Source organism: Ornithodoros turicata, chromosome 2 (assembly GCF_037126465.1).
Source record: "Ornithodoros turicata isolate Travis chromosome 2, ASM3712646v1, whole genome shotgun sequence".
NCBI lineage: Eukaryota > Metazoa > Arthropoda > Arachnida > Ixodida > Argasidae > Ornithodoros > Ornithodoros turicata.
The window spans coordinates 87,730,534-87,753,956 of NC_088202.1; the positions used below are offsets into that span (position 1 = coordinate 87,730,534).

The 23,423-nt window shown below is 45.8% G+C and overlaps 1 protein-coding gene across 1 annotated transcript in view; it reads left to right on the forward strand.

The window, feature by feature from the left end:
* Window positions 1–14,531: 14,531 nt before the first annotated feature.
* The window catches only part of LOC135385690 (fibroblast growth factor 1-like), a 60,114-nt gene continuing 51,222 nt past the window's right edge, over window positions 14,532–23,423 (forward strand). Inside the window, exon 1 of the mRNA XM_064615151.1 lies at window positions 14,532–14,883. Within this exon, the coding sequence (XP_064471221.1) occupies window positions 14,854–14,883 (30 nt within the window). The 5' untranslated portion in view covers window positions 14,532–14,853. The remainder of the gene's footprint in view (window positions 14,884–23,423) is intronic.

Here is a 23,423-nt window from a genome sequence, read left to right on the forward strand (position 1 = left end):
AAGGTAGCCTTTTCATATTCATCAATATTTGAATTGAACTGCGAGAAAAATCTGTCGTGCGCCCTGCACACTAGCAGAGCTAGCAGAGGTGTGAAGACTCGTGGTGCGTGTAGTATGATGATTTGCATCCAACGGAGGTGATAACAACATTTCGGGAATCGTGAATACATTTCTGTATGTTATAGGCGTCAAATGCACGTAAGACTGTGATATCATGCAGGCAAACTGCTAGCGTAAATGGGAGGTGCATGCATAGGCAGAAAAACAGAATCAGAACGCAAAGGAGACGTTTTTCTTAGTTATGAAAATAATTTCACATCACACAAAGGGCACATATGTGGCAGTTTTAATTTCGAGTTGAGTGTGGTGTACCATATAAAGTACCATATTTTATCGTACATATAAAGGCGTCATCTCTAGCCTGCCCGTGAAAAGCGCCGACGTATGTTTCAGTATATCAGTATCGCAAGCTGGAATTCAGTCAGCCAACACGTTCAGTTTAATACAGAGCACCCAATCTATTTGTATTTAAATGGCACAAAAAGAAAAATGCAATCAGTTAAGCTTTTGTATGCGGTGGTTTATATTTTCCGAGGTATTACGAGATAGGGCGAAGATAACTGACAAAGAGAGGTCATCTAGTTATTTTATTATGTTGTAAGTCAATTGAATCTTTTTGTACTGTAATTTGGTTTGGCGTTCATTTTTACCGTGTATTGAGAGGTTTCAGAAATTATAAACATTGAACACCTGAAGCCGGTTGCTCCCGCTGACGCAACAGCAAAAATATAATTAATAATGAGACCACAACAGTTTCGAAGCTCTAAGCCAGATGTTGTGAACCATTGTTCGCCATTTTCACGAAGCCACCCCAGACCCGTTAAGTAAAGAATTACAAGTAATTGAATTACTGTAATTAATGAATTTCTTAGTAATTAAGTACTTCCGGAATTGCATTAGGTTTTATGTAATTGTAACTGTAATTGAATTACTTTCACAAGTAACGCGTAACGCATTTTGAATTACTTTCGGAGTTACTTTAAACGCTGTTTGGGAAGGCCCAATGTTTATTTAGGTCAGTTCCACACCGTTTCTTTACTTTTTTGTCACAGTGATTACCCAAAGACTCGATTCAGATCGGTACATTTTTCGTTTCGGTACAGAATTTTACATTTGAATATGGAAGGAGAAAAACTCTTCTGCCTTGGGAAAAGGAGTACGAATTGTGGGTATCGACCCGCACTTCAGTTGTTAGAGTGCTTGAAAGATCTTTCTTGTGTTCTCGAGGTGTTCATGAAGTACAATGTTGGGCTGCCGAGCAGTGCACCACCAGTGGAACGTCTGTTTTCGGTTGGTGGTCTTGTTATGATAAGGAGACGGGGCAGCCTTGCAGAAAATAACTTTGAGAATACCTTACTCGTGAAAGCCAATGGACGTTACGAGCTGCACTCATGATCTGTACTTTGTTCACATACCTGAACAAAGAAGGCCTTTTGAGTGCGATGTTCGGTGTTTCTTTAACATGGCAAGAGACTTGTCGTTGTGTTAAACTTCTCTAACTTGGTTTTCTACCACAAGTACCATCATCTTTCAGAACATGTGCATCAAATCTCGCCACGTCGTTTGCATGTTGCAGTCAACTTTGTCCATGTAATTCAGTGTAATGCAATTATTTTTCAGTAATTGTAATCGTAATTGAATTTCAATAGAGAATGAGTAATTGTAATTTAATCACGTTTGTGAACATGTAATTGTAATCGTAATTCAATTACTTTGGAAAAGTAATTTTTACAGGTCTGGGCCCACCACTACGTCTCTTCATACGATGTCTCAGCTTGCATGGCCTCACTGACGCACTGTCAATGCTCACAGTTCAACATATCACACGACAGGAAGTCGAGCCATAAAATTACAAATTCCATGAAATTTTTTCCAACTGGGTGCTCCGCTTTATGTTTCTGACGTTATTGATGTAATCGTACGTAATAAATAAAGACGCAACAAAAACAAAACAGACTAGAAAAGTATCACTGACGAGACATCAAATAGAAAATATATAAATATATCGATATTTGAAACCGGTGGAAATGCAGTAGCGTCTCGGCGTTGCCATGGTAACGCAGGTTGCCAGACGATCAGCTATCGCCCGCTAAAGCTAGACACAGCGCGCTCCGTTGTATAGGGTTTTGTTTTGGAATTACGCATCCCGAGTAGCATGGCCTCTGCGTCGAGTCGAAGAGGTATTCGCCAGCGCAGACGGCAGAGTACGGTCATGCCGTGTAAGGTTGGCGGACGGGAGGATGTTAACCCGACCAATTCAGCTGCTTTACAGGCTGGAGGACGACACTGCGCGATCTTCGGAATTGTTTCGTGGAGGGGTGTGTTGAGGAAGATGACACCGTGACGTCACTATACATCCTCCTCGTGATCGCGCTTCAACGACGGTTTTTCGTTCTACTTCAGTTCGTTGTATTAAACGGATATCTCGCCTGTCACCTCTGTGACTCCTTGGCTTTATTCCACAATATTTTTGCAATTTCAAGTCTTCCAGTAGCCTCGTTGTCGTGTAAAAAAAATGTTGTACGTATGGGGCTGTGCGAGTATAGTGTACGAACGAAGAGCTGTTTGCGCCTACTTCCATGTGCCCACGCTTTAAGCGTAACATCACAAAAGCATATCAACAACAACAACAACAACAGATAAATTAATAATGATGAATGGGGAAATTCGTCACATCAGGCGCGGCCCGCTACCCCAATGCAAAACGGACGGAATGAGATGTGTCCTGACGATGAGACGGTGAACGACGCTGAAAGGGGGTCGACAGTCAGTGGAGTCAGTGAGACAACATCAACATAACGCTAGGCAAAAACACAACACAAAAAAAAACACAGCACACAGGTACGCAGGCACATCATAGGATAGAGAGGACACAGGCGTCACGGAGAAAAATCAGGAAATACTCCAGAGCTTGACGATGTTCGCCCTGGTTAGACCAAGGGCCGAGGATGGTTGTCAATGTGAATGGTGCGGCCGCAATCGAATGCAGGCGACACTGCAGAGCTGCTCTTTGGCAGTCGAGATGCATATGCTTGATATCCGCCAAGGCAGCACAGCAAGAGCAGAGCATGGAGGCGGAGCGGCCGATCAGATGCTTGAAATGGGGGGGGGGGATCAAATGGGGAATCATTCATTTTGTAACAGCAACAACTTGGGCCAGTTAACCTCAGATGTATTGCCACATACTAAAACACAATACCTAGTAGACGAAGGCATAATACAGACGGAGTTTTACAAATTTCGGCAGGCAATTTCTGAACTTGTGTAACAAACCAATTTTTCTTAATAGTTCACAACGAAGACTATCAATGTGGTAGTTCCAGTTTGCACCTTGATGAAACCACACCCCGAGGAATTTGAATGGCGAGACCCTCTGAAGTACAACATCACTGAAGGTTAGAACGGGCTCGCACATTTTATGTCTTTTTGGTTGAGAAAATATCATATATTTTGTTTTATCCACGATGAGAGAAAGACAGTTTGACAACAACCAACTGCTCAAACAGTTAAGGACATAATTTGGGTTACGCTCAAGATTATGAACTGAGCTGTCTGCGAGAAAGAAATTTGTGTCATCAACAAACAAGAAAAATTTAGGTAATGAGGAGATATTACAATATCATTCATATAAACCAAAAAAGTACAGGTCCCTAAATTGACCCCTGTGGAACCCCATTTCTGTTGATCCATACATTACACTTAAAGCCTCCCATACTAACATATTGCCTACGATCTTTCAAGTAACTACGAAAAAGTGACAAAGTAGCACCTCGCACTCTGTACCATTGCAGTTTTTGAAGCAGAATACTATGATCAATACAGTCGAACGCTTTTCGTATATCTAGGAAGTAAGAGTGAACTCAAGATCGCACTGCTTTGAAACGGTTGAGTGGATTAACCATGTTCATAAGTGCCCACTAAAATACATCACAGTAAACCAAGTAACCAAGAACATTTGCGCACTATGTAGAGGACGCGAGCAACTAGTTTATAAATACAGCCGAAGACGTTCAATAATACATCTACCTCCACGACCTTACCTCGACAACCACGTCTGGAAGTATGTACACATAAAGCGAGAGACAAAGAGAGTTGGTTCTTAGCGCCTTGGCTAATATTTTCTGCGCGGCTTTCCCGTGTCAAGTTGTCGCTATAGCCGCATGGATACTAACCATTATGGTCACCTGGCATACGAGGTACCTTACGTCACATTCTTTCCGCGTACGTATACCTCGTGTCGACAAGGGCTCCCGCTATAGCTATATCAGCGCAGGGCGAACGCTGTCTTTGCCTGTGTAGTGTACACAGAAGGTTGTCTAAGGGACTCTCTTGTCCTTCTTTCTTTTTATTTACTTTATGTGTCTTCTTCTTCTTCTTCTCGTGGCCTGACGTGTATAAGAGCAACACGCATGATGGCATAGCATAGGGGCATTTATTCTGTATGAATAACTGTGCATTTTGGGCTGCTCTACCGTACACACTTCAGACGACATTATTGACAACATCTCGATCGATGGTTTGTCTGCGAGGTGTTGCGTCTCCACGAGTCTCCTACACTTGGTACTGAGCACAGGTAAGTCCTCTCCACGGTGATGCCGTCATTGTTGCTTGAAACGTAGTAACTCAATCGATTAGAATCTGTGAGTGCACTTGGACTGGCTTTCCATTGTCACGCCGCCTGTAGGTAAGTGTTTTCTTGCGAAGGGGCACGACAGAACCAAATGGATCTTCATACAACGCTAATATGTGCACAAGTGAGTCGTACTTGATAATGCATTTCTCCCAATCAATTGGTCATTCCGCGCTGCATTGTTAAGGTGCGTCTTCTTTCTTCTTGTCGTTCCTATTGGCTTTCTTGCGCCCTTCGGGATGTTTCATTGTTGATGGTCGCTAGAGTGGCGGCTGAGAATCTTATAAGCGACGTCTGCCACTCACATACTCTAGTATTCACTGATGACTCTATTGACGACCGTACCAAAAGTGATACTTGTGCCTTCCACATCCTATCAGTGAACGTGGCCTGGCAAGGGAGAACATCGCGTTACCCGATATCCTCCACGACTGCTGAACTCCTGGCTCTCCTGCACGCAGCTGCTGCGGTCCAGGTGCGAGGGTTCGCCATGGCAGTCCTACTCATAGACTCGAGAAGCGCTCTATGGGACGTGATGAACACCATGTGTGACAGCATCTTAGCGCGAAGCATAAGAAGATCGTGCGCTCAGCATAAACAAACCGGAGGCGATATCGTCTTCCAATGGATCCCGTCCCACGTCGGTGTAGGCGGCAACCAAAGGGCGGGCCAGCTGGCGTCCTCGGCACACCTGGGCTGCAGCAATATTTTGCCAACTCCGGACGACACTGACAGGCAAATGGCCGTTCAGCAGCTTGTTGAACTGCGCCACCCTGGGATACGGGACATCATTTACCATCATCGCTCCCTTCTTCCCATCAAAAACCTTCCTCGAAGCATACAGACCAGAGTTCGAGGTAACTCGTTACTGTAACTAAGTTCCTTTTTTTGGTAACTTGTAACTTAACTCGGTACTTTTGCCTGGGCCACTGCGTAGTATTACAGTGGGTACCTGGTCATGTCGGCGTACCCGGCAATGAAGAGGCCGACCGGGCGGCCCTGCGGGGTCATCATATAGCTTCAGCCCACTCTATCATCTTGCCCAAAGGTGATCGTCAGGCCCTCGTCCGTGCTCTCTCTGCAGACAAGACAAGATCACAGTGGCTGCATGACATTACACCCTACTCTCTGCTCCACGCAGTGGATCCTTCTCTTTCACTGTCGCTTCCTCATCGCCTTCCGCGACACTACGCATCCCTGCTTCACCGCATGCGGCTGAATGTTGCATTTACACCAGTTATGAGGCAGCGTCTTGGCCGTGCGCCCTCGGACCTTTGTGCAGCATGCAGTGTGCGTGCAGACCTGCACCACCTACTTATGGACTGCCCGGACTACCAGCGGGAGCGTGCGATATTGCAGCACGAACTGCATGCGATCGATCATCGCCCCTTTACCATAGGCAAGGTGCTGGGCCCATGGTCCAGTCCAGCTCATACACGCCAAGGTCTGCGTCACCTCTGGGACTTCTTGTCATCAACAGGCCTCTCCACCCTGCTTTGATTACCGGACCCCTTATCATAATCATCATCATCTCTCATCACGTACAAGTGGCACTGGGGCAGCGCCCAGCCTGCTGGCCGGCATCAGCCCCATCTCATCATCGTATCTCTATTTGTGTGTGTGTGTGTGTGTCGGTACTTTTGCGCCGTGGTAACTTTCAGAATAACTCGTTTCTTTTTCAGGTAACTTTGCCAAAGTAACTTAAGCTAAGTTCCAAGTTACTTTTAATTCGCTTTTCACTCACGTCCACATATTTTCTTGCTTTCTCTCTGGTTCTTTCATAGCATTTTATACCATAAAACGTGATACTCAACCAATGACAGTATTGTATTCAGGAAGTAAGAACTGCTGCCATTGAAATGAAGTTGAGCCATTGTGCGCTCACATGGACACACACACACATAAATGGGATGATGATGTAAGGGAGTAAGATGCAGAGCGTTTGAATTGTTGGACATAAACGAAAACGATCTAAGCTTGTTGCACTCTTCTTCTTCTTCGCTAACTGGTCGGGAGTTTGAACTTTGTGGCTGCCCAAAACGACTCCTCTGTAGGCAACTCAAGGTCGAACTCAACTGCTCACGCGCGCTGCACCTGTGTAGTGATATTTTGTGTCCGGAGTAACTTGGAAGTAACTCGTTCTTTTTTTAAGGAACTCCGTAACTGCGAGATACATTTCAGGCTGAAGAACCTCGTTATTAACTTAGTTACATTTTTCACACGGAAACTTAACTCGTAACGAGTTCTTTTTGACGGGTAACTTCTCGATCTATGATACAGACCATGCTCCATAGGCTCCGCACTGGGTCTGCGTTCACCAACTCTCAGCTATTCAAGATCGGCTCTAGGGGTGACGCCTGCTGTGGCCACTGTCAACAACCTGAAACAATCGAACACATCCTGCGAGACTGCCGAGCATACCATTCTGCCCGCGAAGCCCATCTCCCTCGCTCCAGCTCGGACACGCTAGCAGACATCCTCTACCCCGCTGGTTCTTCTGCCGAGCGTTCCACTAAAGCAAGAAACCTTATTCTCTTTCTTCAGAAGGTCTTGCTCAACGACCCATCTAGCACTTTGCTCTTTCCGACGAACTCATGCACCCTCTGCACATCTCCGCTCTTCATCCTCTATCCTCCATCCGTCTTTCTTTTTTTCTTTTTGCTATAGTCGTGACGACGCCCACTTTGGTGTGACCAACAACGGCGAGCCATCCTGCCATTCCCCCCCATTGTTGATACACGGGCCATTGAAGATCCCCGCGCTTTCCAGCCTTACCTTACGCTCGTTCAAGAATTGTGGGCACAAATATCACGGTATGATGTGCAACACGAACCCGTTGGTTTGGAGTATGACTATTTGACTGTATTACCTGGTCATGAACATGCGACTCCCGAATCGCGTCCGTATGGCGAAGGTCAAATATTTTCCTTGTCTTTTTTCTTCAAATTAAATGCGCAAGAAACTTCAGGTTGTGCGTATTGATAATTTACTCTGACATGACAGTTTCAATGTTACCGTTACAATGTGTCTTATTACGCATCTTATGCATCTGGTGTTGTATAACTTAACCCACAACAACTTTTTGTAAGTGAAGTACTTTGCAGTCGACGAAAAGGGACTAAGCAATCGGTTATTTCGCGTACAAAAACTAGACTTCGCGGTTGGAGTTTTAGAGAATCGTGATAGTCCGCTGTCATCCAATAAGAGCGCAGAGCCCTGAGTTCGAGGCTGATACGCTTTACACGCCAACGGCTCCTTGAACCTGGAAGGGACCCCGTTTCCGAATGCCCCTGTTGAATTGATGATGGCAAGTTTGCGAGGGTACCACTACTATATCGAGAACTCAGATTTTGGGAGAGCGCTTCACTGTGGTGGACGATGACTAACATCTCATTCGTGAAATGATTGAAATTAAACGCACGGAAACAAGGCAACTACGTAGGTCGCAACACGCTTCGACAGTTTGTCTCTGCGCATGGGATAGGGTAAAGAAACCACGTGACGAAGTGTCTATCCAATCACACGGCAGCAATAAGGGGGTATTTGTAGACCGGCATGGAACCACAGAAGAAACCACGTGCGCATCACCTTGAAATATTACTCCTTTACTTGGAAGAGGGACCAATCAGGTAGCTCCGCGGGCAATATGAAAAAGATGGAAACTGGAGAGCTGCGCAGGCAACTGAACCATAGTCGTGTTCAACCTAAGAAGGAAAATAAATATTGTCCCTCAACTACATACGCCGTTGGAGATGAGGAGAGGTAAGAGCGCGCCAGGAGAAACACTGCAGCGCAACCATGCGCCATCAGTAGGGGAGCGCACTTTTTGCCGCAGCGTAGTGTCATGCGGCCAGTCTTAACAACCAATACGAAAGCCGAGTGAGCATGATGGATTACATTATCTGGCGCAGGAGGGATAGTGACCTCTCTGTATCCAGCCATCCTATCTGCGGCGCAGTAATATTTGGGAGCTGGCAGACTAGATTTCTTTTCCTTTTTAAGTTGCACACGACTATACCTGCATAGCGCATAGAACAAAAGCGGTAGTTCATGAAGGCCGGTAACTTGTACGATAGCAAAATCTATTGGATTGCTGACATCTCAGCTGCTCAACTGCTCCCACAGGCTGCCTCGGGATTCAGGACGGGACGCAATGCCATGGACAGCATCATTGACTTGGTATCGTTCATTGAAGAAGAAAAATAAAATCAAGTGGTCGCCTTACTGCTGCAGTATTTCTAGACATAAAGCGGGCTTATGATACCGTATGCCACAGGTATTTGTTGCATGACTTGTATGTGATAGGAATCCCCGGCCGGTGCCTGCATTTGCTGTCTGAGTACATACAAAACAGAACAGTCTTCATACGAACATCTAGTGGCAATACAGACTGCCATGGTTTAACAGCAGGGGTCCCCCAGGGAGGAGTACAGTCCTCTCCTTTTCAACGTTGTAATGGCTGGTATCCCTGCCATTTTGCCGAAGGGAGTACGATCGAGCATATACGCTGACGATGTTTGCATTTGGTCATCCGGTAAGCAGTGGCCTGCACTCCAACAAAGACTACAGGATGCTATCGATAAGCTTTTCAGGTACCTAACGCAAAGGGGTATGGACATCTCTAGAGAAAAGACTGTCTTCCTACCTTTCACCCGTAAACTTCTGCCCCGCTTCACTCTGAACCTGAAGGCGTGCCGCGGGCAACCTCCAACCGCGCAGCTATTGCTGAAGCTAGAGAGACACCTATATCTGTTTTGCGAGTGACTGAATTGCTCAGGCATCATACACGTTTGGTGTCTCGACATGTCAAGCACCCGTTGGCCAGCTGGATTCGTGCGCCAACAAGGTCGAGCATTCACCAAGCTCTGGCGCCCTACTTCCAAGAAATACCTCGGTTCAAGCCTCTGCCTGCAGCTCCCATTCCCTCCTGGACGCTGAAACTCCCTGTCACCAGAGGTGTCAGGCCTCAAGTCAAAGAAGGACACTCCAGGGCCTGTTGTAATGCAGCTCGCACGGGATGTGGTTGCTCAGTACTCCGAACTTCAGCAGATATTCACAGATGCGTCCACATCACAACAGTCGTCGACATGCGCGTTCGTCATTCCGTCCTCGGGAGAGCACCGTGCGATCCGTCTATATCACAGGACGCCCTCAACTGCGGCAGAGTTCTACGCCATCGAGGAAGCTCTCCTACACATTCTTGGGTTCATGAGTTATTTTCTCTTATTCAAAATCTGGCCTCAAAGCAATGCAAGGTTCGAGGACATCCTCACTTGCGCCGGTCGTCTACAGTGTTATCGCAGCATACAACTCTGCCGAAACAAAAGGTCACAACATCATCATCCAGTGGATCCCAGGGCACTGCGGTATCAGTGGAAATGAGAAGGCGGACCAGGCTGCTGGAATTGTTCACCATAAAAGAACTACTCATAAAATCTACTTTACGCAATCCAATGCAAAGTACTTGCTGGCCTCCTTACGTAATCGCCTCTCTAAAACCATGTGGACAGGCGACGTCATGAATCACTCGTTCCTCGCGCGAATCGACCTCAACTGCACCTACTGCCTCCCATCGAAGATGCCAAGGCCGTTAGAGTCCGTTATCCATCGCCTGCGACTCAACGTCCCGTTCGCAGCAGCATTCCTTCATAAGATAGGTGTCGTTGGATCGCCGAACTGTTCAATTTGCGGAACTGTGGAGAATACGGAGCACGTGCTAGTCACCTGCCGACGCTTCGACTCTAGTCGGCGAACACTGAAGAACGCCCTCGCGAAACTTGACAACCGACCTTTTAGTGTTGAGAAGGTACTGGGGGGGGGGGGGGGGGGGGTGAAATATAGGTTTATTGCAAAACAAAACAAAAAACACGAAAGAGGGGTACTGGGGAGCTGGCCAAGGCAGCACCAGCAACCTGCGCTGTGTGCACTGACGACCTACCTCAAGGACATACGTGCTGAAATAATCTTTTAAATCATTCAATGCTTTCACACGTCAAGCGTCCTGGAACAGCTGGTCGCACGAGTGCGACCTACGTTTCCATTTTTTTTTTCTATTTCTATTTCTATTTCTATGCTGACATCTCTGGCACTCAAAATGCTGTAATGACGAAAATAATCCGCGGTCAGTCTTGTGCAGTAATTTAGTTAGAAGTAACATGTTACTGGAAAAGTAATTAGTAATTGTAACACGTTACTATACCTAAGAAAGTAGTTGTCAGCTGTAACTAGTTACCCCTTTTCAGTTACTAGCTACGATAGCTAGTTACTTTCAGAATCGTAATATTTTCGCAACAAGTTTCCCCTTTTTCTTTTTTCTCTATCCGTTGGTGCATGGCCATCTGGCTGTTCGTGTACAATTGTAACCTTGAAGATACACAAGAATGTGTGAAGCATGCAGTGTGACGACATATTACTGAGGAAGATGCCTCGATGTTTCTCCTGCATTTCTTTTTATTTGTTTTGTCACTCCTTCGAAGTTTATCGGGACTACTTCCAACATAGCATGCTTATAGTGCATCACATACACATACACAGGGGATAAATAGCATGCATAACAAATGACATACAATACACACAAGCTACTGTTATTGTCTTTTCTCGTTGCACATAAATCTCCTGACTATGGATCCCCATCCGCTAGTTGCCTTGCTATGCTTAGTAGTAATATGCATATGATTACATGCAGCATTGCCAGCACTGGCACTGATTTCCAGCTTAGTAAATGCTCATCCATATTTATCATTTTAGTGACTTCAAAATTGTTGCTCTTTAGTTTTTACCACTTAATAATGCCTTTACAAACTATTACATGTTTTAAGCACATGCTTGGTTCACAAGAGTTCAGAACAAGCAGTGATATACTAACTGCAACACATATTCCAGCGAAGAGGACGTACACACCCCATTTCCATATCCCCTCATCATCCTGAAGCAGATCAGTCAGATGCAGAGTTCCACACATCATATCAGGACACAGATTCAGATTGCAGCTGTAGTTATGCTCACCAATCATGACATCGCATCACTGTTTCTGAAGTAGTCATTTTTTAGCAGTGCGAAACCGTGCAGTGTGGCCGTAGTTTTCATAGGTGAAGCTGGAAATTCAAGTATGACATGTCATCAGTTGTACGAAATAGTATGAAACATCGAAAATGACACCAAACAGCATGTACATCATACGCGCTCGCAGAAATGCGACGAAAACGCCACTGATCGCACGGAATCATGTACCAGCATGTTGTGGTAGCTGGATAAAATTGGAGTAAGTAGCTATGACATACACAACAAAGCAAGTAGAAACAAGAAATGAACTAACTGAGTTTCCTACCTGTATTCCATCGTCAGGTTTTCTATTTTAACCCGCACTTGCTTCCCGACGAAAACCGCAGTAGCTGTCTCGACGCGGTGGTAGTCGGCGGCGTTTCTTTTCTGGCCTCTCTGGTCCCCGATACGGCTACACTGTCTTCCCAGGGGTTTATCAAGTGCATCGTCATGGCATCTGACCAAACGAAGTGTTTTTTACTGCACGGCAGCTCACGTATTGCTTCCGACAACACTACAGTAGCTGAAGTGGAGTCCGCCATCTTGCTTTTCAGTTGACCCGACCGTGGTTGAGGAGCTCAGTCGAAACTCAACCGTGGTTGTGCAGTCAACCACGGTTGGCGCTGCAGTGTAACACTCTCAACCACGGTTGAGTTCAACCGTGGTCGGCTCAACCGTGGTTGAGAGCGCTAGTGTAACTAGGGTATTATTCGTGGCCCACACAACTGCACGTAGCTCCAAAGGAAAGCGTATGTAAAAACGGTGCAGCAATCACCACATTCGGAGGAGGCCCTCAACTTGACACCTCACTACGCCAAGATATGCTCAAAGTACCCTTAGTAGTATGCTCAAAGTACAACGCTTACACTGTAGCCAAAGGGCCCAAATTAAAGTTGGTTTTAGTATAATACAATGTAAAACGGAACCATTACTGTGATATGATAAGAAAATAGCTCCATGGTGAGCGCTCCTAAGTGCAATATAAGCGTACTCTCTCTGGTAGTAGCTGTCGTTCAAGTGTAACCTGCACAAGTAATTGACATTGCACTAGTGAAGAATTTAGAATAAAACTTTTTGGAATCTTTTTTGCCACTTGGAAAAGTAACCGTGAAGTAACTAAGTTACTTGTCATGTAACCTAACTATAGTTACTATTTGCGAAGAGTAGCGACACTTGTAACTTAGCTACCTTATTCGCGTACTAACTGTAACTCTAACTCAGTTACTACTTTTCCCAAGACTGAACCTACACCTAAAAAATCGTGACATTTTCCTGTCCAACTGACGTTGGTCGATTGTTGAGCGCTAACCATACAGTAGGATTACTCTGATAAAACTAATTTTACAAAAGACATGAAGATTACGCGGAAAAACGAAACGTGTTGCAAACAGGGATCGGAACCGTTTTTTTTTTTTTTTTTCCGGTTCGATTCGGGTTCAGCTCAGCAGCAGCGTAAAATATCGCTTCGAACCGGTTCAGGAAAGTGAGTTTTGAGCAGATTGACATGGGTTAAAAGCAAGCACATCTTTACGACTCTCAAATAACACAGATGTACTTTTGTTGTTGTTGCCGACACAGCAGTGGTTCACAGCAACACTGCGTGTTACAGACACTGCATTTCAGGTGCAACGCTACGGTAACGGTACCATACTATATTACCTATGTTAACTCATCGTATACACCCCGTTACATCCTGCTCATGGACTGGCCGTTATTTTCACAGCCCACAATGAACACTTGGGGTTGCTGGACAACAAAAATCGCGTGCAAGGAAGCCAACAATTGCCAAAAGGACGACCACAAAACTAACACAACTGAATGGACGAATAGTTGCAAGTAGGAAATCTCTCACAACGCACATTACGTCTGAACCGTTTCGCGAACCGGTAACTGCCTAAATTAATTTCGGTTCAGTTCCGGTTCGGTTCAACGCGAGAGAAAAATATTTTGGTTCGGTTCAGTTCCGGTTCGGCGAAAAATATGGGTTTTTAGCGGTTTTCGGTTCAGGTTCAGCTTCGGTTCCGATCCCTGGTTGCAAGACAGTAGATTTCGAAAAAAAAAAATTGCGACCACTGTACCAGTAGCTCTTTTGCCTCCACGACAGTTTTTACGTGATACGAAAATAACATTATGCTCAAAACATTTTTAGTACTGCTGCTACTTTTAGTTATTTATTAACTTCTTTTTCTTTTTTGATAAAATAACAGACTTCATTTCATATCGATTTAAAGAAAACCTCTGGAGGACAGGTTCCGAAATACTGCCGACTGTGTAGGTGGCAAAATATGGTGCTTTAATATATTTAAATTACAATCATCTTGTTCAACGGCTCTTACAGATAATTATCAGCAACATTTGATGTGTTCCTTTTTTCTTTTTCTAGCGCGCACTTTATAATGCGAATAATGATCCCCCTAATGAACGGACTTTCATCATTATCGCTCCTCAAATTCCAAGCTGCCGTTGTCCATCAGGTATACCCCATCACTGCTCCGAAACTTCATTTGCTTTGCTCAAGTACATCTTAGCGGGCAATGAACAATGAGCCGCATTAATCCCTTCATTCTGCGCCATCCACTTGAGCCCGTCTGACATTACGCAACGTTAACGCCGAGGTCGTTTTGTTCGAACACTCGCGTGGCGCTCTCTATGAAAACGTCCGAAAGCAAATAAATAGATGCGGCCAGCGACATCAGAAGCAGCCGACGCCGGGTCGTCGCCTGCCTCCCGAGATTTCGCAAGGAGCTAGCGCCACTCGCGGACTGCGCACTCTCCAACTCTTCCATACGGGACGAGAAGTTTGTGCTCCTGAAGCGGGACCCGCCCAACGCAGCATCCATCTAGCGTCGCATGTTCGTGCCTCCGCGCGTTTCTCGCTACTTGCTGCTAACGAACTCGGCAAAATCACCGCGTGGGCAGGGCTAGGCGACGTCCTGACGGCTCTCGGGAATGGCAGACCGCGAACGTGGAAGCTCAGTAGTGTTGCTAGCCTTCGTGCGTAGGCTCCATGTCGCTTCTCGATTCGAGTAAAAGGCACGGCGCAAGTGAATGCATAGTAGTGAGTCCCGAAACCTTGCAAGAAAGGATCGGGACTGAGAGAAGAGGAACAAGTGAGAAGGACGATGTCGGAGCAACGGGAGAGAAGGCATGCGGTGAGTAAGGCGCTTCTTGGAAGGGAAAATATGATCAATTCTTGCTCCATGCCAGAGCACGTGGAAGGCTTCCGTCGGCGTTTTTCCATAGTTTTGTTTTGCACAGATATGCTTTCCTCTGGATGGGATGTTTTCGCACGCTTTTGCTGCTTTGATTCTCGAGCGGAGTATCTTCCACGTATTCTCCTTGTTACGTTTCATACCCGAGCTATTCCGAGGCATATCTCTCTCGTGCGAGTGCTCACTTTCTTTCGGATGCAGCTCCCGCTTGAATTCACGAGAGCGCGACCTCCCCCGCTGGCGTACATGCAGTGAGTTAGTATTCGTTGGCAACGTTGGTCAATAATCTCCGCGATGCACGGGTTCATCAGAACTATATAAGACTTCAAGCGATATGCCTGGAAGCACGTTGCATTCAAAGCGCAAGAAGTTGCAGTATAACCTATGCAGTATATGCAGTATAACCTAAGCAGACGTCGCTCTTGTACGTTCACTGAACGCAAATGGCGGTCCCAGCCGATCTCCTTAAATATTCCTCGTCTGTGGATCACGTTGACATAGCATAGTCGTGGACCACTGAGCCCTCCAAATTGGTGCCCGGGACCAAGGCAGTCCAATTTAATTGAAGTCTAGCTCAATGAAGTGTTTCGAGCTCAAACATTTCATATTCGTCTTCGAACATTGAAGCCCATGAAACAACAGATAAATACATCTGCTTTGTGCCTGTGACACGTGCTCGTACTCGGAGGTTGCTCGATTTCATCGCTCGATTTCATTTGTTCATTCGCTGGAATCCATATCCGTGTCTTGAATGGCGCTCGTCGGGCCGAATCTCACACACCGAACACACCTTGAGAACGTCTCTTCGTAGATCATGCTAATAATGGACACGTTTCGAAATCGGCAGTATAGATGGTTAAGAAGATTTTTACTGCCTTTACTGCCTGTCTGTTCGTCTCCGCCTTGTTGGCATGCATGCAATCCCAGCTTGTCAACGTGGGGAGAATTATGGGGAGAAACATGGATGCTGGCTTCTCTATGGAGCTTAAAACTGTACGCTAAAGAAAAGAAGTAAACAAAATAATAGAAAATTGTAAGTAATAGTAACAGTCAAGATAACTGAAGAAAGATGTGTGTGACAAAAGGTCTCGGATCAGTTGCCGGTACCGAAAACGAAAATAAAAAAAAGGTATTTGCATAATACGATAATAATTTGTATAGAAGTCTCACGGCAGGAGCCACCGATATTCCAAACAGAGACTGATTTTCTAGTGGGTACAACAGTCTGTGTTCGCAATATCCGCAGCTCCCAAACTGAGGTTTCTGCTGCAGCCGATATTTTCAGCGGATCGCTAGATTTACATGTTTCTATTAGTTGTGTGTAGCTTTTGTTGTGTGTTGTCTCACTGACTCCCCTGGCTATCGACCCCTATTCAGCGTCGTTCATCTCATCATCAGGACACATCTCATCCCGTCCATTGTGCCTTGGGGTAGTGGGCCGCACCTCATGTGGCGAATTTCCCCGTTCATCATCATTGATTTATCTGTTGTTGTTGTGTAGCTTCGGGAACCTGACTCGGCAATTGCAACTTCTTGTACATTTCTACAGCTCATTTCTCCATCCCTTTGAGATTCCTCTACCTTGGAAACTACCGTACACCCCTAAAGTACTATTGTTCTTGTGCCTTGCTATGAGTTGTAGAGTGCATCTTGTACAAAGGCGTGGATCACCCTCTTGCGTGCTAACGCCACATATTAAGTGCTACAATGGGTTCTCACACGCATTTGTTGGTGGCACAGGTTTCTGTCTCGGAACCTCATATTGACGCTCAGAGTCTCATATTGATTATTGTTTTACGTTCCATTTATTTATTGAGCAAGGTTTCCTTTGGACGGTGTTAGGCTAGGCGTTTTCAGCATACACAATGGTGCCATTTTCTAATAAATTTAGGTCAGTTTTTTCATGTACCACAGGGTCATTGCACCAGAAGAATGTTACGCTTATGATTTATTTATTTATATATTCATTCGTGCCCAAGAACAGCCACAAGGACTTTGGTGTTGTTGCACATAAAGAGAAGCAGAGAAATGGCAATTACCATACAATGGCAAATACCGCAAATACATCCAAAGCGCGCAACGTACAACAACGTACAACGTACAAGAACACAACACAATACCGTTATACCGTACACCACAGTACAATACAACACAGTGAGTACCCGCAAATAGACATTGAGTGAATTAATGAAATTGAATGGAATCGTGACAGTACAGGTAGCAATCAGTAAGTAAAAGAGAACAAAATAGGGAATCAATAGAGAACAGATAGAGAGTAAAGAATCAATAGAGAATACAATGGTAGCCACAGGTAGCCACAATGCGCTAGGCTATTATACAGGTAACCAGAATGCACTAAACTATGGTAACACTAACAATGATAATACTGTGATAACACAGGTACCCAGAACGCACTAAACTATAACGCAATATTACGCAATATTGTTGCCCACGAGTCACTGACTAACAATGGAATATGTGGTACTCGATTAGAACTCCTTTGGTAACCTAGTAAGAACACTCAAACCTCCATGCAGGCCCATGTTCGGTCGCCTACACCACGACGACCGTTACTGCTACAGTCATGGGCGTACCGAGAGGGGTGCAAGGGGGGCTGTGTCCCCCCTGGAACTCCAAGGTTGCATGTGAAAATAGTGCTCTTTCGTCATAGGTCGTAATGATTATTCTCAGATGTCATGATAGGAACCTCTGAACACCGACACAGTGCGCAACGCCCGCCTCCAGAAAAAGATGTGGTTGGGGGATGGGGGTTAGCACTCTTGCCCCCCCCCCGGAAACGCTTGCCCCCCCCCCTTGGAAAAAATCCTGGGAACGTCCATGGCTACAGTGATAGTGCTAGCTGCGCCACCACTGCCCAATATTTTCATTTTCACCTCCGCTTCCAAAGTCTCACCCAGAAACCTAAGAGAAAATTGCCGTTAGTATACCATGACGATTGCGTGGGCATTAGTTTCATCTTCCTGGTGGAAAACTCCATGACAGCCTATTTCTGAAGCACGCTGTTTCTCAAGCATATGGTGCCTCTCTACACTCTAACAAAAAAAAGAGTAAAATGGGGAGTAATTGCAGCTTCTAGTCCCCTAACTGCCCCCCCCCATTGCTCCCCATTTTAGTCCCCTAACCCAGACCTTTACTCCCAAGAACTGCCACTGAGCTTCGCAAATGGTCTCCCGAATGCAACAGTCTACGTAAATATGTGCTCTTGGTTAATTTGATGGCATAAGGCTGCATAACTCAGCCAACTTAGCAATTTTCCACCCACACAGAGGAAGATATAGTTAGAGGCTCTTTCTCGCAAAATTGTAACCTCTGTATGTAGCAAGATTTTATATCACTCGATATATCACGGTTGACGGTTTGATTCGAAGTATTTCATGCATGCACTCGAATTACATAAAGTTATGTAATTCGCGTCTAAAGTTATGTAATGTAGTCCCAGATCTGGGACTCTTAGAACAGAGCGTGAAATGCAGTCTCCACTCTGTGACATTCATTTACTCCCGTGCATTTACTCCCGAACGGGAGTATTTTTTGTGGCAATGCATTTAGTCCCCAAAAGGAGTAAAATTACTCCTTTTTTTTTCCTTAGAGTGTAGAAATGCACAGGTTAGGGTAGGTTGGAACACCTTAGGAAAAAAATATACGATTATACGTGTATATCTGTGTATATACGTGTATATCATTAATGTCAAACGATTAGTACGCTACCTGCGAAATATTCAACAAGCAGTTGTTGTACCGACAACGTCCACCTTTCTTTAATTCCCTCGAGTAAATCTATTTATTTTTATTTTACAATCCATTTCATCATCCCTTTTCTTCCTCTCGCATGCGTCCGAGCATGTGTCAGATAGTCTGATCATGTGAGTGACAAAACAGAAACCTAGGCTATGGTGACGCCCTAGGATACGCCCTACCGATAATAACGTAATTCTACAGAGCATAATCCCTAATGCGTAACACGTCACTTGTTTCGCAAAATGTAGTTTTCCAAAATGAGGCTCACCCAGAAGGGATAAAACGCTAAGACGTGACTGACTAAAACGAGGAGCTCACTCACATGTCGTTTCAATGGCGATCAAACATCCTTTCATGTATTCGAGTGCCCGTTCGGTGCGCGTCCACTATACGATGTCAATGTTAATATACGATGACCCAATGCCTTACACGACGTTCCGTATACCCAAGTAGAGCGCCTCTGACAATCTTGTTAGGATTCTCATTGCATTCCAACACATGTTCCTGGCGTGCCTTTTAAACCAACTCCTCACAAAGCGGTCTTCCATCGATCCTGTCGGCCCGATTTCGTCGCGTGACCATTGGCCGTGTGTGGTTGCTAGGACGCGGCGGCCGGCGGTGTGGCATACGGAGCCAGATTTTATGCTCGAGCAGTTCAGTTTTCGGGAAACTTAGAGCAAATAAACATGTTCGCGAGACTGGCACAAGCACTCGCATCCCTCGCATCACCGTCTGCGTTTCAAGTGCGTGCATTCCAAGTGCGTGTGTTTATGTTCTCCTTTGTTAGAATCCACGGATACACATTCATGAGGCAAGAAAACCTTTACTTTGCACGTCACCTATTTTTTTTGGCAGGGCACAGCTGCACTTCTTGCTTCTTGCAGAACATTCTTCGCACTGCATTACCATGGACTTCACTACAGATGATCACATAACGAAGTAAAACCAGCAAAGTAAAATTAGTGCATATACAGGGGAGCATTTTATTTTTTAATGTGCAGCTCACGTTTTTCTACCTTCGTTGTTTCTTTCGTTGTGTCCTTAGGTGAGGAGTTGATTGAGGAAGTCGTTAGTGCGCGTATATGGATAATGACATGCACGATCGTGACACGTGACAGTTACGGAGCTTCTAGGCCGCGATGGTGGTCATTTATGGTTGCGTTTTTTATGGTTAAAGCGTTGTCGCTTGGCTGTGACGACCGACGCCGTCTACGTGAGAGTACCACCTAACGGCTCGTGAACAGAGGCACAACACCGACAGAACTGGCTCCGTTCAACCTTATCGTTCGGCAGATAGTGCATTGTGGCAAAGATCGTTGAAAGATCGTGAATACAGACATAACATTTGCCCTGTAAACCGAGAATCTATGTCTGCCTTGTGCACAGTATGTAGGGGAGAGGCGGGAGGTATGGGACGGTTGGAGGAGTGGGACAGTAAAACTATGCTTAAAAATTACCACGCCATGCAATTCAAAATACTCTCCACAGATGACACCGCGGCGGTCGCAGCTGTGAATTATAATGGCTGACTGTTTCATTTTCACATCTTCTGAAGCAAAAATCGTCTTTCCGGCCCCCGAAAATATGTATCCGACCTCCTGCTTTACTGATTCTAAAATCTAAATAGCATATTATGCACCTGAAATGAAATAGCGTGCGAAATGTGCGCTTAGAGAGTGCTTTGCCCCCACCATACTTTTAGGTCTATTCAGGGCAATTTGACGTGAAAATAAGCTTTGCTCTATGGCGCGCTTCGGGAGGAATGGGACAGCGCCATGGCGGGAGGATCGGGACACTGTCCCGTTCCTTTCTACTGTGATGCTCGCTCTTTTTTGAAATTTCGTTATTCGATTTCACTGATATTTTTAGTAATAGTGATGCACGCCGTGGCAAAAGTGATCGCAAGAAGATGTCAAAGAATTAAAAACATGTTTTGAGTGAATTGCCCCTCTCAGACGATGAGTGTCACGGCCTGACACAAATTGACAGTCCTGGAGGTCCAATTAACGTTGAAAGACACGACTTTGTCCTAGTAAGATTCTGCAATAAACGATCACTTGTCTTTCATACTTTTTTTGTAAGCGACTTTTGGACAATGTGCATTGTGTCCCAGTCATCCCAAACGACGTCCCACTCCTCCTGCAGGGAAGGGTGGAGTGGGACAGGATTAAGTGTTAAGAGAACAACAGCACAGTTCTATGTTACAAATAAAGAAGAAAAAATTCAAACGCGAAAACTGTGCAGCTCCTCCCGCCTCTCCCCTACGTACCGATATAGCGGACCCTGTTCCCCTTCTGCGGGATGCTGATACCCTTCGAGCATATATACTTGCTATCTCACCCGCCACCCTCGCCACTATCTCTGCCATATTGACGACGACTGCCCTGACTCAGCTTTCGGCAAGGCCATCGCTCGCCTAAAGGACCATCTTCCTTCCTCCTCATCCGCTCCCTCTTATGCGCCAGCAATGTGGACCTTTGCGCGTCCTGATATTTGCTCCTCCATCCCCGGTCGTCATCGCAAGCGTGACACTTCCGCACCTGTAGCCCTCCAACTCGCTCTCGACTTTCTCCACTACACGTATCTGAACCATCGCCACGTCTACACGGACGGCTCAGTCACGGCAGACAGCTAGGGCGCTGAACTTTATATCCCTGATAGTGACTTTCAGCAAGCTTTTGCCCTCCCTTACCCAGTGTCCTCTATTGAAGCAGAACTCCTCGGCATCCTGTCGTCTCTACAGCACTTGCTTGGCCTGCCGGCTGCACAGTGGTTTTTTCTGACTGACAGCAAGGCTTCACTGTATCTGCCGCTCTCTTTTCGCCCCAACACAATGTGCACTCTCCACGCGCTCATACTGCAAGATCTCACACAAGTCGCGGCCACTGGCCATTCTGTGACGCTTCAGTGGATCCCGGGACACGTAGGCCTTCTTAGTAACACCCTCACAGACACAATGGCGAGACTTGCAACATATACCAGAACTCTCCCTGCTACCCCTCAGTGCGGTGTATGCCAAAGGGAGTCTGGCCATTAGGAGGAGCCTTAAAAAGAGGCTCGACCTGTCAATCAAATTGAGCGTTTTTCATTGGCTGCCGTTTCCTATGCGGGCCACCATGATACCAAAATTTTCCCGAAAATGGCGGCGTAGCTTGGAACGGCGAAGCGAGGATTATATAGCTTTTTTTTTTTTCACAAATTACTTCAATTTTATTCCGTAAGTGTACATTCTGTTGCAATTATCTTGCAAATCACCTTTAAATTACGCTCCAGTGTTGATGTTTACCTGAAAATAATATGTTTCGTCGTCCTTGTTAGGCCTAGTAAAGACAGCGATCACAGGCAAATAGCAAGAAAAACGCTACGGATGGACAAAAATGTGCATGTTATGAGAACTTTTATTCATATACACACCTTTGCCCGTTCTTGATTTAATCTTGTTATGTTTCATAGTTAAAATATGTACGTATAATACCGGCAGTCTGTTCCAACAAGCGGTTCTTCCGGCCAATCAGTTCTGCTAGCAAGCACTTCTGCTGTTCTGAGTCTTCCCGACATGCCCCTCTCCACCCAGATGGTGCCTTTAAAAGCGGACGCAAAATCCGTTATGTTGGTAGGTCGTCAGGGAATATCCTATTCAATCTAATCCAATCCAGTTACCCGAAAATGTCGGCACCCAGTAACTACAGGTAATATATAGCTTGGATAGCCTGGGATGAATAGCGAGCTGTATTTTGGATCGTGATTGGCCAGAGGGCTCAAAAAGTGGGTGGAGCTCCAGGTATAGGCAGGTCCCATTAATGGCCAGACTCCCTTTGGCATACACGGCACTGCTACCCCTCTACCCCTAACGACCTCTGCCTGTTCCCTGCACATTCGCCGTTGGCGCTGTGTCCGTACCCACACTGTTAGAAAAAAAGGTATAAATAAGGTATAATAATGTGTTCTTATACCCCTTTTAGTTGTGTTCTTATACCCCTTGTGTTCTTATACCCCAGCAGTTCCGAGCGGACTCCACCTCATATGTTCAATTCTTACGTCTCATTGACCCCCTGCAGGACTTTACTATTACCTGCCATTGCAATAGAGCTCAACAGTCATTTCTCCATCGTCTTCGAATAAATGTCGCACGCACACCCTCACTCGTGTATAAAATGCACCAGACGAACTCCCCCATTTGCACAACTGTTTGCGTGGAAGCCTACATTGAGCGCTTTTCTATTATACTGCAACCTGTATCCCTCTCAACGACTCGTCCTCCAACGCCACTTGCGACAACTTGGTTACCCCAACGTCTCTTTGGTCACTCTGCTCGGCCCAGCCCTCCACAACCAGGGATGGTTACGAGTGCCCTCTCGAGCTTTCTTCATGCCCCTCGATCAGCCTCTAAGGCCCCCCTTTTGTGTGTGTGTGTGTGTGGGGGGGGGGGTTTGGTTTTTGTTTTGTAGCTTTCCTTTTTTGTTTTTTTGAAGGAATAGAAAGTCCGCCTACGCCTGGCTAACCTTTCCTCCCTTCCTTTTTTTTTTTCAATAAAAATATCCCCCCTCCCTGACTAAATGCGCCGCTCTTTCTCTTTCTAGTCTTATATTGCGCTCTCAGACGTCCGCATCGTGAACACTTGATCCACCCCCGCCCCCTTGGCAAGAACACAGCATTTCGATTCCAACAACTATTTGTGCGTTTTCTGTGCCGTGGCAGTACCGTCCGTTCAGTACCGTTAG